The sequence below is a fragment of the Dama dama genome, chromosome 4, assembly GCF_033118175.1.
Source record: "Dama dama isolate Ldn47 chromosome 4, ASM3311817v1, whole genome shotgun sequence".
NCBI classification, from domain to species: domain Eukaryota; kingdom Metazoa; phylum Chordata; class Mammalia; order Artiodactyla; family Cervidae; genus Dama; species Dama dama.
The window spans coordinates 51,205,002-51,218,878 of NC_083684.1; the positions used below are offsets into that span (position 1 = coordinate 51,205,002).

Below are 13,877 nucleotides of genomic sequence, written 5' to 3' on the forward strand. Positions count from 1 at the left end.
TTCATGAGAGAAGGCAGTTAAGAGTGTGAGAAGAGCCATCACTGACAGTAGACTAAGGGAAGAGTCCACTGCTTGGTATTAGAAATGTTAGAAGCAAAGCATAAAGAACCCGGGGGTGTGTCTCAGGAGGGGAATGACGGCCAATGAAACGCAGGCATGGGCGTGGCGCTGTCAAACTTCGCGGGGCGGGACCGAAGAGATCTAGCCAGAAAGAGGACCCAAGCTGAAGCCAATGATTAGCCGCCAGGTGGGCGGGGCGTCGTCCTAAGGCCAAGGGTGGAGCCAATGAGAATCTGCGCCGCTTCCCTCATTGCCCCCGCCCCCGCGGAGCGCGCGCGCCAGAGCCACGGGCAGCCGTTAGAGGCGGGGCCTGCAGCCGCCCGCGCGCGGCTCGCGCCCTCCCCTTTGTGTCGCCATGGCGGCGGCTTCGGAGACGAGGACGACGAGCGAGGGGTCCAGCGCGGCTGGCGCCTGAGGAGGCTACGCGGCTATGGTGGTGAGGCGCCCACGCGGCCGTCCGTCCTGCGGCGAAGTCAGTCTGTCCGCGCGCGGCCACGCCCCACGCGCCCCGCCCCTGGCCCCTGGCCCCGCCCGAGTCCGCGGCCCGCGCCGCCCCTCACCCCTCATCGCGGTCCCTCTCGTACCCCGACCTGGTCTTGGGCTCGAGCCCTTACCCCGGCCCCGCCCCCTAAGCGCGCATCTCTGTTCCACGCCCTGTAGGGGGGTGACAGTGGCCGAAGACCCAGTCTTGGGAGGAAAAAGGGCTGGTCCAGGGAAGGACCCCGCATCCTCTAAGTGGCCCCCACGGGGGCCTTCTGAGGGTCTCCGAGTCCTCCACCAGCCCCTGTCCCACAGCCATCCTCAGCATCGTCATTCCATCCTCCTCCTCTCCCTGGCCTAGACCCCTCCTCCTCCTACCATCAGCCCATTTCTCATTCTTGAGCCCCACCCCCACCCGGCTCCATCCTCAGCCTGACCCTTTTCTTCTCCTTTCTCATCCCATCCCAGTCCTTCTCAACCACCCCTCCCTTACCCCCTCCCCGCATCAGCTTGAACCGTTAGTTCAGCCTCTCCAACTGCTCCCTTCCTCCTTACTCCACCTCAATCCCCAGCGTGCATTGTACCCCCCGATGTGATCATTGGGTCCTCTCCATCTTCTTGTCCTCATCCGCCCTCCCCCACCGTCTCCCTCTCCCACCATGCTGCTCCTGCTCATTCATCCATTCATTCCCTCATTCCCTCACTTAGCATTCACTGAGACCTCCGTGTAGCCCCTTTGCTCCAGGCACGGAGAAAGTCAGAACCCATCCTGCCTTGGGGGAACTTCATGGGCTGGAGGGGGACCGATCCAAGGGTGAGACCCAAAGGATGAAGTCGGGGTTGTAGGAGAATGAAGGAGGGAGAGGCTAGGGCCCATTCTGGGAAATCCTCATCTGGCAGATGGTTAATTTATTCATCAGATTTTACCCAGCCCCTGCTGGGTGACTGAGCTGGCACTGGGCATTGGGACCCAGAGAGGAATCAGGTGCAACCCTACTTGTGAGGAGCTTCAATTCTCTGCCCAGCTCTGTGCAGGGCAATGCTGGGGGAGTAGGGACTGAGCCTCAGTCCTGTGGGGGAGATGGATTTGTCACCATATGGGGACATCTCAGAGTGCACAGGGCTGTAAAGAGGGAAGTTAAGGCAACATCATCAAGCCTGGGATGGGGGAAACTACCATGAGAGTCAGATCTGAGTGCTAAGTGAAAGCATGGGGAAAAGATGGGGATGAGTGTTCCATGCAGCGGCAACAGCCTTTGCAAAGGCCTAGAAGGCAATGAGAAGATGATTCTTTTGTTGGACTCTTAGAAGTCTGAGAGCTCTGAGGTAGAGGCAGTGGGAAGACATGAGGCTGGAGAGGTAAGCAGAGACCAGAGTATTTAGACTTCATCTTCAAGGCAACAGGGAGCCATTGAAGATCCCTGACCTGGGGAGAGACAGAGGCAGATTTGTGTTTTGTGAAAGTGATACTGACTCTTGCTGTGAAGAAGCGGGCAGGAAGGGAGAGGTGGAAGCAGGGAGACTGATAAGATGGGAGCTGTGATTGTCCAGACGTTGATGAAAGGCATGGAAAGGCACAACCCCTTCTCTCCTGGGGCTACAGGAGGCTTTTAAACAGGGAGAGATAGTACCAGCATGCTCTTGCCCTGAGGCACCTATGGCCCCTGCTCTTCCAGTCCCCCAGTCCAGACCACACATGAAGAAGCAGACCTACCTTGAGCCCAGCCTTCACCTCCCCCTGACCTACCCCTCTACCCCATGCTCAGGACAGTGTGTGGAGCAATTCGGGCCTGCAGGCCCAGGCTGCCAGATAACAATGCTCCCGTTGTCTCTCTGCTCCCATCTCTGGGGGCCTCTGATTCTTCCTTCTGCTCTACAGGCTCGCAGCACTGACAGCCTGGATGGCCCAGGGGAGGGCTCGGTGCAGCCCCTGCCGCCCGCTGGGGGACCCAGTGTGAAGGGGAAGCCTGGGAAGAGGTGAGAGGTGAGGGAGAGCCTCAACCTAGGAGGGGAGCCAAGCATAGGGCTGCTAGTGATCTGTCCTCTGTCCCTCAGGCTCTCGGCTCCTCGAGGTCCCTTTCCCCGGCTGGCAGACTGTGCGCATTTCCACTATGAGAACGTTGACTTCGGCCACATTCAGGTATGGGGGTTACACCCAGGTGGGTAGGCGGGATCCCACCCAACCCTGAAGCAGCATAAGCCACTTTACCCCTGAAACCTCCCCCGGGGAGTGACTGCTCGGTGGCAGGAGCTGCAGGGCAGAGGGGAGACTTGTTCCTTCATTCATTTGTTCCTTCATTCATTCAGCAATGACTTTTTGTTAGATGTGAACTTTGTGCCAGGACCTTGGACTCTGACTGAGCCATCACCAGGCCTTGACTGTGGGGAGACCCAGGAGACCCACCCCTTGATAGTGCTGATCTGGAGAGGTCAGGACAGGAACAAAAGTGAGACCCTCACCTGGGCTTTTTGTTTCCCTCTGCAGCTCCTGCTGTCTCCAGAGCGTGAAGGTCCGAACGTCTCTGGAGAGAATGAACTGGTGTTCGGGGTGCAGGTGACCTGTCAGGTGTGGCCAGCCCCCACTGCCTCTCCTCTGGCCCGGTGAACTGACTGCCGTGGTCCTCAGCTCAGTATAATGAAGCCACTGTATCACCCTGTCCTTCCCACTCCCGCAGGGCCGTTCCTGGCCAGTTCTCCGCAGTTATGATGACTTCCGTTCCTTGGATGCCCACCTCCACCGATGCATATTTGACCGGAGGTTTTCCTGCCTCCCAGAGCTTCCTCCACCCCCAGAGGGCGCCAGGGCTGCCCAGGTAAACTACTTGTCCCAGTCCCTGCTTCAGCCAAGGTGTGTCCTCACCAGTGATGGGTGAAACCATCAAGGCAGGAGAGAGAGATAAATATTAAACACTGTTATGTTCTGAGTTCCAACGAGTTGGGGGCCTCAGAACTGCAGCAGGGTGACTCCCTTTAGTTTTTAGGATCATGGGGAGTTTCAAGGGGCTCCAGGGGAGGAGAGTCAGCATGGCCAGACCGCTAGGCGCACACAGGGCATTGACCCAGCCTATTTATCAACTGATACGACAGTATTTCAGTACTTCACAGCGGAGCAGCACCCATGTGTTCATGTTGAATTTCAGCCCTGCCAGAGGCGAGCCAGGGCAGTACAGGAGGGCGGTGGGCTCTCTTGGGTGGGGTCTTCTCACAAACCCCACTCTGACAACCTGCCCCAGATGCTGGTGCCGCTACTGCTGCAGTACCTGGAAACCCTGTCAGGGCTGGTGGACAGTAACCTCAACTGTGGGCCAGTGCTTACCTGGATGGAGGTGGGCCCGGGCAGGGGGCTTGGAGTTGGGAGTGAGGGAGGGATGTCTGAGGAACAAGAAGCAGCCTGGGAGGGTGTGTGGGCACAGGAAAGAAAAGAACCGGAGTGGAGGAGGCACTGGTATTTCAGTATCTGTGTGGGCGCTTGCCTGTGAGAGAGAATGCAAGTGGGTGCGTGCATGTGTGTGTGTATGTGTGTGTGTGCAGGTGTTGGGCTGTGGTAATGTGAGAATTTCAAGGTATATTGGTATACTAGCTAGAAATAGGTTTGGCTGTAGCTCGCAGAACTCTAGGCTAAGAGTGCAGGTTTTCGGATAGCAGGTATGCAATGTTTGCTGTGGAGGATGTGGGTACAGGAGTGAATCAGGATGGTTTCAGGCAGGGGCATCCTGGGACACGGAAGGGAATTTGCTTTGGAAGGGGCAAGAGTGTAGGTGTTTTACCAATAGCTCTGAGTGACAGGGGCACCCAGGTAGGGGACGGGGTGGCCTCCAGTGGCGGAACCTTCTCGGTCTTTACTATTGCCTTCTTCTGGCCTCTCCCTGCCACATCCCCCTCCATCTCAGCTGGACAACCACGGCCGGCGACTGCTCCTCAGTGAGGAGGCCTCACTCAATATCCCCGCAGTGGCCGCTGCCCATGTGGTAAAGCGGTACACGGCCCAGGCACCTGACGAGCTGTCCTTCGAGGTAAGGCTGTCAAGGAGCAGATTCTAGCTGGGATCCCCACTTTATCTGTGCCTTCTGACCCTGCCTCCTTATGCCCACCCACTCCCAGGTAGGAGACATTGTTTCCGTGATTGACATGCCACCCACGGAGGATCGGAGCTGGTGGCGGGGCAAGCGGGGCTTCCAGGTGAGCCTGGCTCGAGCTGGACAGGTGGGGCTGGGGTACTGCGCCAGCTCAGGTGGCCCCATCACTGACCCCAAACCCTCCTCAGGTCGGTTTCTTCCCCAGCGAGTGTGTGGAACTATTCACGGAGCGGCCAGGTCCAGGACTAAAGGGGGGTGAGTGTCCTGGGCAGAGTGGGCAGGCCCTCCTGCATCTTTTCCCTGCCCTCCATCCTTTCCACCATTGTTCACCCTGCAGATGCTGATGGTCCCTCATGTGGTGTCCTGGCTCCCCAGGGTGTCTCCTCTCTGACCTCAGGTAATGCGAACATTACCCGTTTGTAATTACTGGGGGCCAGACCCTGCCCCGTCTCCCCATGCGACCCTGTGTGACCTGCCTTTATCTCCACAGCAGTGCCCCGGCCACGGGGGAAGCTGGCTGGCCTCCTCCGCACCTTCATGCGCTCCCGCCCTTCCCGGCAGCGTCTGCGGCAGCGGGGCATTCTGCGGCAGAGGGTGTTTGGCTGTGACCTGGGAGAACACCTCAGCAACTCAGGCCAGGACGGTGAGGCCCGGTCCGCCTCCCCTGCCCTTCCTCCCCACCAGGCTGTGACCCATCCAGCCCCAAACCCCTGCTTTCTCCCAGTGCCCCAGGTGCTGCGCTGCTGCTCTGAGTTTATTGAGGCCCACGGGGTGGTGGATGGAATCTATCGGCTCTCGGGTGTGTCATCCAACATCCAGAGGCTACGGTGAGGACCCTCCACCAAACCCTTCCCTCCACACACATTTCTTTAGAGTCATCTCTAGTCCAGTCCCCATGCTGTGTGTTGGGGACACAGAGTTAATGGGAGTTAGGAGGACAAAGGCAGGGTTGGATCAAGGGTGGGGGGCACAGGGAGGGCTTCCTTGAGGAGGTGACACCTCAGCTGGGGTCTGAAAGGTGAGAGTAGGACAAGCATTCAAAGTGGAGGGGTCAACCTTCATGAGCACCTCCCACATGCCGAGCATTAAGCTCTAGGGACACCATGGTGAATGAGACAGCCAGAGACTCCTGCCCTCATGGGGTCCATGTGCTGGAGGGAGAGGCAGACAGGAAAGGAGAGAGTTGACAATAGGTGACAGCTAGCCTGGAGAGAAAGAAGATGAGGTAAGGGAGATCATAATAAGAAATCAAGGCGGGTGGAGAAGGCCTCCTGGGAGAGAGCTCGCTGTGGAGGAGGTGGGGGAGCGAGCATTGTGATTGTCCAACATGGAGGGAACAGCCAGCGAGAGGGGAAAGTGGCAGGAGATGATGTCTGAGAAGTGATTAGGGGCGAGTAGGCTCATGGGGCCTTTTTGATGGCTGTTAGGCTCTTGGCTTTTACTGGGAGTAAAGCAGGAACCACAGGAAGGATTGTGGGCCGAAGAGGGCAGCAGGCGGAACAGGCTACGAAGTGGGAAGCACTGAGGCCCGGGCTTCCAGGCGAGAGCATAGAACCTGAGGCCGAGGTCCCATGTATAGAGCTTTTTCACCTGAGAGGGTGAGACACCGCCAGGTGGTGAGCAGAGGCCACTGGGATTTCAGCTGCATTTCCAGTGCCTCTTGGAACCAGGAAAATGGCACAACTTTGTGGATGGAGCCCAGTCACACTCTGGAGGCAGATAGACTTGGGTAGCTACAAGCAGGGTGTCTCCCACCAGAGCCTCAGTGTCCCTCCTGTGTAAATGGGGCGCCCTTGTCTTTGGCATGCAGGGTTGTTGGGGGAAAGGGGCTCAGTAAGGTACTGCCTCTGAAGACCCAGCACAGGAAGAGGGTGGCATCTACCTGTGGACACTTTGGGTGTGGGGACAGGACCCGGCCCGGTGGGCCAGCTCTGACCTGCATCTTCTTCTCGACGTGGTGGCCTCAGGCATGAGTTCGACAGTGAGAGGATCCCTGAACTGTCTGGCCCCGCCTTCCTACAGGACATCCACAGCGTGTCCTCCCTCTGCAAGCTCTACTTCCGAGAGCTGCCCAACCCCTTGCTCACTTACCAGCTCTACGGGAAGTTCAGTGTGAGTGAGGGTGACTGCGAGGTAGGAGGGCCGGGAGGCGGCAGCCCAGCCCCCTCACACTGTGCTCTGTCTCAGGAGGCCATGTCGGTGCCAGGGGAGGAGGAACGCCTGGTGAGGGTTCACGATGTCATCCAGCAGTTGCCCCCACCGCACTACCGGTAAACCAGGAGGGGCAGGGAAGGGTGGTGGTGGACTCGCAAGGGAGGTGAGGCTCAGGCGTCCCTCTCCACTCCACCCCCAGGACCCTGGAGTACCTGCTGAGGCACTTGGCCCGCATGGCGAGACACAGTGCCAACACCAGCATGCACGCCCGCAACCTGGCCATCGTTTGGGCACCTAACCTGCTACGGTAAGCTGGCAGCTCACCAGCCTGCTCCCCCAGCTCCCTACCAACCCCCAAGCTGGACCTGGAGTCTCCCCGTGCCCCCCCAACCTCACCCCAGGAACCATCCAACTTTGGCTCTTTTGATCATTTCACCTAATACATTATTTCTTATCTTGTAATTTATTTATGGTTGTGGGGGTCTTTGTTGCTGCGTTGGGGGTTTTCTCTAGTTGCAGTGAGCAGGCGCTACTCCTTGCAGTGCACAGGCTTCTCATCGCGGTGGTGTCTCTTGTTGCAGAACACAGGCTCTAGGCTCATGGGCTTTAGTAGTTGCAGCGTGTGGGCTCCAGGGCACCCAGGATTCAGTAGTCACGGCACAGGGTCTCATGAGCTGTGGCTCACCAGCCCTAGAGCGCACGGACTCAGTAGTTGTGGCACACGGGCTTTAGTTGCCCCAAGTCATGTGGGGTCCTCCCGGACCAGGGATTGAACCCACGTCCCCTGCGTTGGCAGGCAGACTCCTATCCACTACCATCAGGGAAGTCCTTCAACACGTATTTATTAAGTGTTGAGTGCCTGTATGCCAGCCCCTGTTCTCAGCACTGGGGACACAGTGGTGATCAGGAACCTATGCTTTGAGCTCACAATCTCATGCGGGAGATGACAGTGGACATTACCAAAAAAAAAAAAAAAAGAGCACTGTGTGACGTGATGAGGGCCGAGGAGAAAGATTACAAAGTAGGGAAGGGAGATGTGGTCAGTCATGGCACTTGAAATTTTTAGATAGAGTGGCAGGGAAGGCTTCAGGAAGAAGTCCTCCTTGGCCAGCAGCAGGGTAAGTCTGAAAGGATTTGATGGTGACCGAGACAGGCAAGTTCTCTGTCCTGGAGCAGTTCAGTTCTTCTTGGGAATCAGATAAATAAACAAAATAGCTGGTACGTGGTAGGTATAAGAACTATGAGCAAAAATAGACAGACCTGGGATATATAGGTTTACAATTTTAAATAAAATAGGTGGGGAAGACTGTTGAGAAGGCAACATTTGAATTAACAGCTGCAGAAGGTAAGAGAAGGACCTGTGTAGCTGAGAAGGAGCAAACGAAGCAGAGGGAATAGCAAGTGCAAAGGTCCTAGGGCTGGGTCAGGTTTTGGAGGCCAGTGTCACTGGAGCTGAGTGAGAGAGTGCAGGGTTGAGGGGGAGGAGATGGTAAGGTCAGAGAGGTGATGAGGGAACAGACAGGGGAGTGGCTTACAAGTTGTGGGTCATGGTGAGGATCTGGCTTTTACCAGGAATGACATGCAGCCAGAGGAGGGCTGTGAGCCGGGAGGGCCCTGATATGTGACTTAGGGGTTCACAGGCTCCCTCTGGCTGAGTGTGGGGAGCAGACTGTAGGGGTTTGAGGGGGAGCAGGAACAGGGAGGAGGCTGTGTGTTGGTCCAGGAGGTAGAGGATGTAGGTGGGGCCAGAGTAGGGGCATGGGGAGCTGAGTTCAGATTCTGCATAGAGTTTGTGGGTGGAGCAGCCCACAGGGTCTCCTGCAATTGGATGTGGGTGTTAGGGAAAGAGGGGTCAAGGGCAATACCAAGGTATTGACTAAGATGGGATAGGTAGGGAGAGAGCAGGTTCTGGGGAAAGGCTGAGAATCTAGATATAGATGTGATCAGTTTGATAAGGTCAGAGACACTGAATGACAGTCACTGCTTCTACAGTGCCCTAACCCCCCCTGGCCAGAACCCACCAGCTGGGGCTCCAGGCACCCGGCCACCCTCCTCCTCCTCCCATCTAGGTCCATGGAGCTGGAGTCAGTAGGGCTGGGGGGGGCAGCAGCCTTCCGGGAGGTGCGGGTACAGTCGGTGGTGGTGGAATTCCTGCTCACCCACGTGGATGTCCTGTTCAGCGACACCTTCACATCTGCTGGCCTCGACCCTGCAGGTATGCCCATCCTATCCCATGTACTGACTACCAACCCCCCCCCCCCAACATCAGGGCTGCAGTGGGAGGGCAGGTGGGCTCCCAGCCCCATCCCTATCCCACTGAAGCTGGACCTCCCTTCTGGTTCCTTGAGGACCCCGCCCCGGCCTCTCCCTCCCCTTCCCCCCCCCTTCTCATTTCAGCTCCTACGCTCAGGATCCCCACTTCTTGGCCCGGACATCGTTCTTCCTTCACCCCTTGTAGCTCCTGGGGGCACTTGGGGCCATGGGTCCACCTGGGAGGAGGTGGGAGGTCCCCAGACTTGACCCTGCCCCGGCCCCACCCAGACTCCCTGCCCTGCCCCGGACCCCAGCCCAGTCAGGACTCAGCACGTCGGAGGGCCCCATGGCCCGAGGTAACTGAAGCCAGAGCCGCTGTCCTCGCTGGCTGCTGGGAGCTGCCTCCTCATCAGCTCGTTCTGCCTCACTCCTCCTCCTCACCTGCCTGCTGCCCACCCATTCCCGCCTGATCCGTCCTGGCCCCCTGCCTTGCCAGCCCGGGTGGGCACGCTGCGGGGCCGGGGCTTGGGCTGTAGAGCTTGGCTTTGCCTGTGGCCTTCAGCAGCCCCAGGGCTGATGGCTGCCCCCTCTCCCGACTCCCCAGGCCGCTGCCTCCTCCCCAGGCCCAAGTCCCTTGCGGGCAGCGGCCCCTCCACTCGCCTGCTAACACTAGAGGAAGCCCAGGCTCGGACCCAGGGTCGGCTAGGGATACCCACCGAACCCACAACTTCCAAGGCCCCAACTTCACCTGTGGAAAGGTGAGTAGGATGCCCAGAAGGGAGGGACTGGCCGGGGGACCCAGCTCCTCAGCTGGCCTCCTATGTCTTGACCCAAACTCCAGGAGGAAAGGGGAGAGAGGCGAGAAACAGCGGAAACCTGGGGGTAGCAGCTGGAAGACCTTCTTTGCACTGGGTCGGGGCCCCAGCATCCCCCGAAAGAAGCCTCTGCCCTGGCTAGGGGGCACCCGGGCCCGACAGCAGCCTTCAGGTCAGAAGCTGGGCAGTGGGCGTGGTGGCTGGAGAGGCACCCTGGAGTGCACCCATGACCCTTCATCCTCTCCTTGCAGGCTGCCGACCTGACACTGTCACACTGCGGTCTGCCAAGAGTGAGGAGTCTCTGTCATCGCAGGCCAGTGGGGCTGGTGAGCACAGGGTGACCCCTGCCTGTGCCCAGGTGGATCTGGGAGGGACTGGGGCTCTGAGCTGGCCTCCACGTGGTGTTCTTAGATTTGGGGGTCTTGGGGTTTTTTGTTATAATCTGGACCTTATGTACAATAAGTTTGATAAAGCTTCACTCTTGGTTCACGAAGCACTGTGGTCATTGGCCCATGCAGGGTCCTTCTAGTCTTTTGTTCATCCCTTTTGAAAAAAATTAAATAGTATCATGAACACCCATGAACCCACTGGCCAGAACTAAAGGCCTCCCACCACAGTACCTGCGAACTCCTCCCCCTCCCACCTGCTGCCTCCCCACATCAGGCATCCGCTGATAGTCTTCATCCCTTTGCTTTTACAGTTTTGTCACGTACAGGTGTAGGGATCAACAACATACCGCTAGTTGTTTTGAAACTTTGATTAAAGAGTATCATTAAAAAGGGGTATCGTGCTGTGTGTGTACTAACCCCTCACTACATCACAGGTTGCCGTCCGCACAGCTGATGTAGCTCAGGTTCCTTCCTCTCCATCACTGTCCATTGTCCAGTGTGGGTATTCCCTCAGGGGAGGGGGTACTTGTCCATGCCCCCCTGATGGATCTGGGGGCTCTGACGAGTGCGCCCAAGAGTGGAGGCGCGCACTGTACAATACGCCCACATCCAGCTGTACAAGACGAGGCCCAAGTAGTTCCCAGATGTGGTCTCCCCAGGCTGTCCTCCCAGCCACCGGGTTTGAGATCCTATTGGTCTCGAGCTTGTAGCCAGTGGGGTTGTCAGACTTTGTTCTTGCCGCTGGCACAATATAATTCTCTTCATGGACTTGCCACTGATGTCCTCTATCACCTATGAGTCTACACAGCTCTCCCTGGATCCACAGCCATCGTGACCCAAGGCTGGGATGTGTCTCTGTGTGTTATTTCCCCAACTTACTTGGGGGGGGCGGTGTGTCCTGTTCTCACTGATGTTATCTGGGTAGGTAGTTCTGACCCCTGACCCCAACTCCCCCTCCCCCGCACCACCCTTCCAGGTCTCCAGCGGCTGCACAGGCTACGGCGACCCCACTCCAGCAGTGATGCCTTCCCCGTGGGCCCCGCACCCGCTGGCTCCTGTGAGAGCCTGTCGTCATCTGAGTCCACCGAGTCCTCCTCCGAGTCGTCCTCCTCCTCTTCCTCTGAGTCCTCCGCAGCTGGGCTGGGAGCACTCTCTGGCTCCCCTTCACACCGAACCTCGGCCTGGCTAGACGACGGTGACGAGCTGGACTTTAGCCCACCCCGCTGCCTGGAGGGGCTCCGGGGGCTTGACTTTGATCCCCTTACCTTTCGCTGCAGCAGCCCCACCCCCGGGGACCCGGCACCTCCCGCCAGCCCGGCCCCCCCAGCCCCTGCCTCTTCCTTTCCACCCAGGGCAACCCCCCAGGCCCTCTCGCCCCGAGGCCCCACCAGCCCTGCCTCACCCGCTGCCCTGGACATCTCGGAGCCCCTGTCTGTGTCGGTGCCACCCGCTGTCCTGGAGCTGCTGGGGGCTGGAGGAACACCTGCCTCGGCCACCGCAACACCAGCCCTCAGCTCCAGCCCGGGCCTGCGCCCCCACCTCATCCCTTTGCTGCTGCGTGGAGCTGAGGCCCAGCTGAGTGACACCTGCCAACAAGAGATCTGCAGCAAGTTGGCACTGCCTGGTCCCCGGGGAGCCCAAGGCCAGCATGGTGTGTCCTGTCCAGCCCAGCCCAGCCCACCCCCTCACAACCCCGAGGCTGTGCCCAAGACCTGGCTGACTCCTCTTCGCGTTCCTCTCCTAGGTGCTGGTATGGATTCACCACTGCTGCCCCCACCCCTGTCCCTCCTGCGCCCGGGGGGGGCCCCACCCCCGCCTCCCAAAAATCCAGCACGCCTCATGGCCCTGGCCCTGGCTGAGCGGGCTCAGCAGGTGGCCCAGAGACAGAGCCAGCAGGAGCAGGGGAGCACCCCGTCTGCTCCTCAGTCCCCTTTCCACCGTTCACTGTCCCTGGAGGTGGGCGGTGAGCCCCCAGGGACCTCAGGGAGTGGGCCACCCCCCCACCCCCTAGCCCACCCAGGTGGCTGGGTTCTGGGACCCCAACCCTCCTTACCAAGGCAACAAAGTGATGGGAGCCTGGTGAGGAGCCAGCGGCCCGCAGGGACCTCCAGGAGGGCACCCCGAGGCCCTGCCCAGGTCAGTGCCCAGCTCAGGATGGGTGGGGGGCGCAGGGCTGCGCCAGAGATGGCAGCCCACCTCCTGTGTTCTCTCCCCCAGCAGGTTCCCACCCCTGGCTTCTTCTCAGCCCCCCGGGAGTGCCTGCCACCCTTCCTCGGGGTCCCCAAACCAGGCTTGTACCCCCTCGGCTCCCCATCCTTCCAGCCCAGCTCCCCGGCCCCAGTCTGGAGGAGCCCCCTGGTTCCCCCTGGACCACTGGACAGAGGAGAGAACCTGTACTATGAGATTGAGGCGGGTGAGGGGTCCCCCTACTCTGGCCCCACTCAGTCCTGGAGTCCCTTGCGCTCCATGCCCCCAGACAGGCTCAATGCCTCCTACGGCATGCTTGGCCAATCCCCACCACTCCACAGGTCCCCCGACTTCCTGCTCAGTTACCCACCACCCTCCTCCTGTTTTCCCCACGACCACCTTGGCTACTCAGCCCCCCAGCACTCGGCCCGGCGCCCCACCCGACCTGAACCCCTCTATGTCAACCTAGCCCTTGGGCCCAGGGGCCCCTCACCCGCTTCTTCCAGCTCCTCCTCCCCTCCTGCTCACCCCCGCAGTCGCTCTGATCCTGGCCCCCCAGCCCCCCGCCTCCCCCAAAAGCAGCGGGCTCCCTGGGGCCACCACACCCCTCACAGGGTGCCTGGGCCCTGGGGCCCTCCAGACCCTCTCCCCTACAGGGCAGCCCCACCAGCCTATGGGAGGGGGGGCGAGCGCCACCGAGGGTCCCTGTACAGAAGTGGGGGGCAAGGGAGGGAGGGGGCTGGTCCCCCACCCCCCTACCCTACTCCCAGCTGGTCCTTTCACCCTGAGAGCCAGACCCGAAGCTACTGCTGAGCCAGAGCTGGGGGGGGACCTTCCTTCTTTCTCTTCCCCTCTCACTGATCTTGGTCCAACCTAATCCCTTGTTTTGTATTTTCCTGAGCTTCTGACCCCTACCCCAGGTTTCTAACTTTGTAACTTGCCTTTGATGTGGGTCCCTAACCCGTTATCATAGCCTACCTACCCTGGGCTGACGGGCATACCCGTCCCCCCATCCTGGGGGGCCTCTTGCACAAATCTGAGAGGATTAGGCTGACTCCTTACCCTCCCTTTCCCTCCAGGGGTCCTCAGCATGTCCTGTCCTGTGCACAGGGGGTGGGGGACTGCTCCTGCTATCTCCCCACACACTCCCTACTAAAACCATCTGACAAAATTAATGAATAAAAATGGTGAAAATATGGCTGCTGGTGTCATGCTGGGGCCAGGCTCAATGAATAGAGAGGCAGGGACAGGTGACTTGCTTTCTCATTTTATCATTTCAGCAGGGGCTAAGTGGGGAGTCACTCCTGGGAGGTTCCCAGGGGCAACATCTGCAGAGAAGGGGCCTTGGGTGCCCTAACAATGTGTGTCAGGAGTGGGATTGAGCCTGGGCCCGTCTTCAAGTTGGCATCCACCTTGCAGCTCTGCTATGATCTCCTCCAGCAGATCCATCCTGGGAGAGGGTG

General features: G+C 59.2%; 1 protein-coding gene across 4 annotated transcripts; it reads left to right on the forward strand.

Moving 5' to 3' along the window:
* Window positions 1-349: 349 nt before the first annotated feature.
* Window positions 350-13,595, forward strand: ARHGAP33 (Rho GTPase activating protein 33). 4 transcript variants are annotated; one of them, XM_061139064.1, is made up of 22 exons: window positions 350-496; window positions 2,420-2,517; window positions 2,596-2,680; window positions 3,026-3,106; window positions 3,216-3,353; window positions 3,774-3,866; window positions 4,431-4,553; window positions 4,642-4,719; window positions 4,805-4,871; window positions 4,954-5,013; window positions 5,107-5,259; window positions 5,341-5,443; window positions 6,584-6,728; window positions 6,804-6,886; window positions 6,970-7,077; window positions 8,840-8,985; window positions 9,628-9,781; window positions 9,865-10,010; window positions 10,090-10,164; window positions 11,204-11,878; window positions 11,972-12,363; window positions 12,445-13,595. In XM_061139064.1, exons 1-22 carry the CDS (start codon window positions 491-493, stop codon window positions 13,225-13,227), a joined length of 3,792 nt encoding a protein of 1,263 aa, XP_060995047.1. In that variant the 5' UTR covers window positions 350-490; the 3' UTR covers window positions 13,228-13,595. The 4 variants fall into 4 exon arrangements, with proteins under 4 accessions (XP_060995047.1, XP_060995048.1, XP_060995045.1 ...); XM_061139065.1 differs by having other exon boundaries at window positions 12,448-13,595; XM_061139062.1 differs by having other exon boundaries at window positions 11,972-13,595.
* The last annotated feature ends 282 nt before the right edge of the window (window positions 13,596-13,877 follow it).

Bases quoted from the DNA above. Each gene is read 5' to 3' on its own strand.
- ARHGAP33 (XM_061139062.1), top strand. The intron at 6,887-6,969 runs GTAAACCAGGAG...CTCCACCCCCAG, and splicing joins TTGCCCCCACCGCACTACCG to GACCCTGGAGTACCTGCTGA. The intron at 10,011-10,089 runs GTCAGAAGCTGG...CTCTCCTTGCAG, and splicing joins GGCCCGACAGCAGCCTTCAG to GCTGCCGACCTGACACTGTC.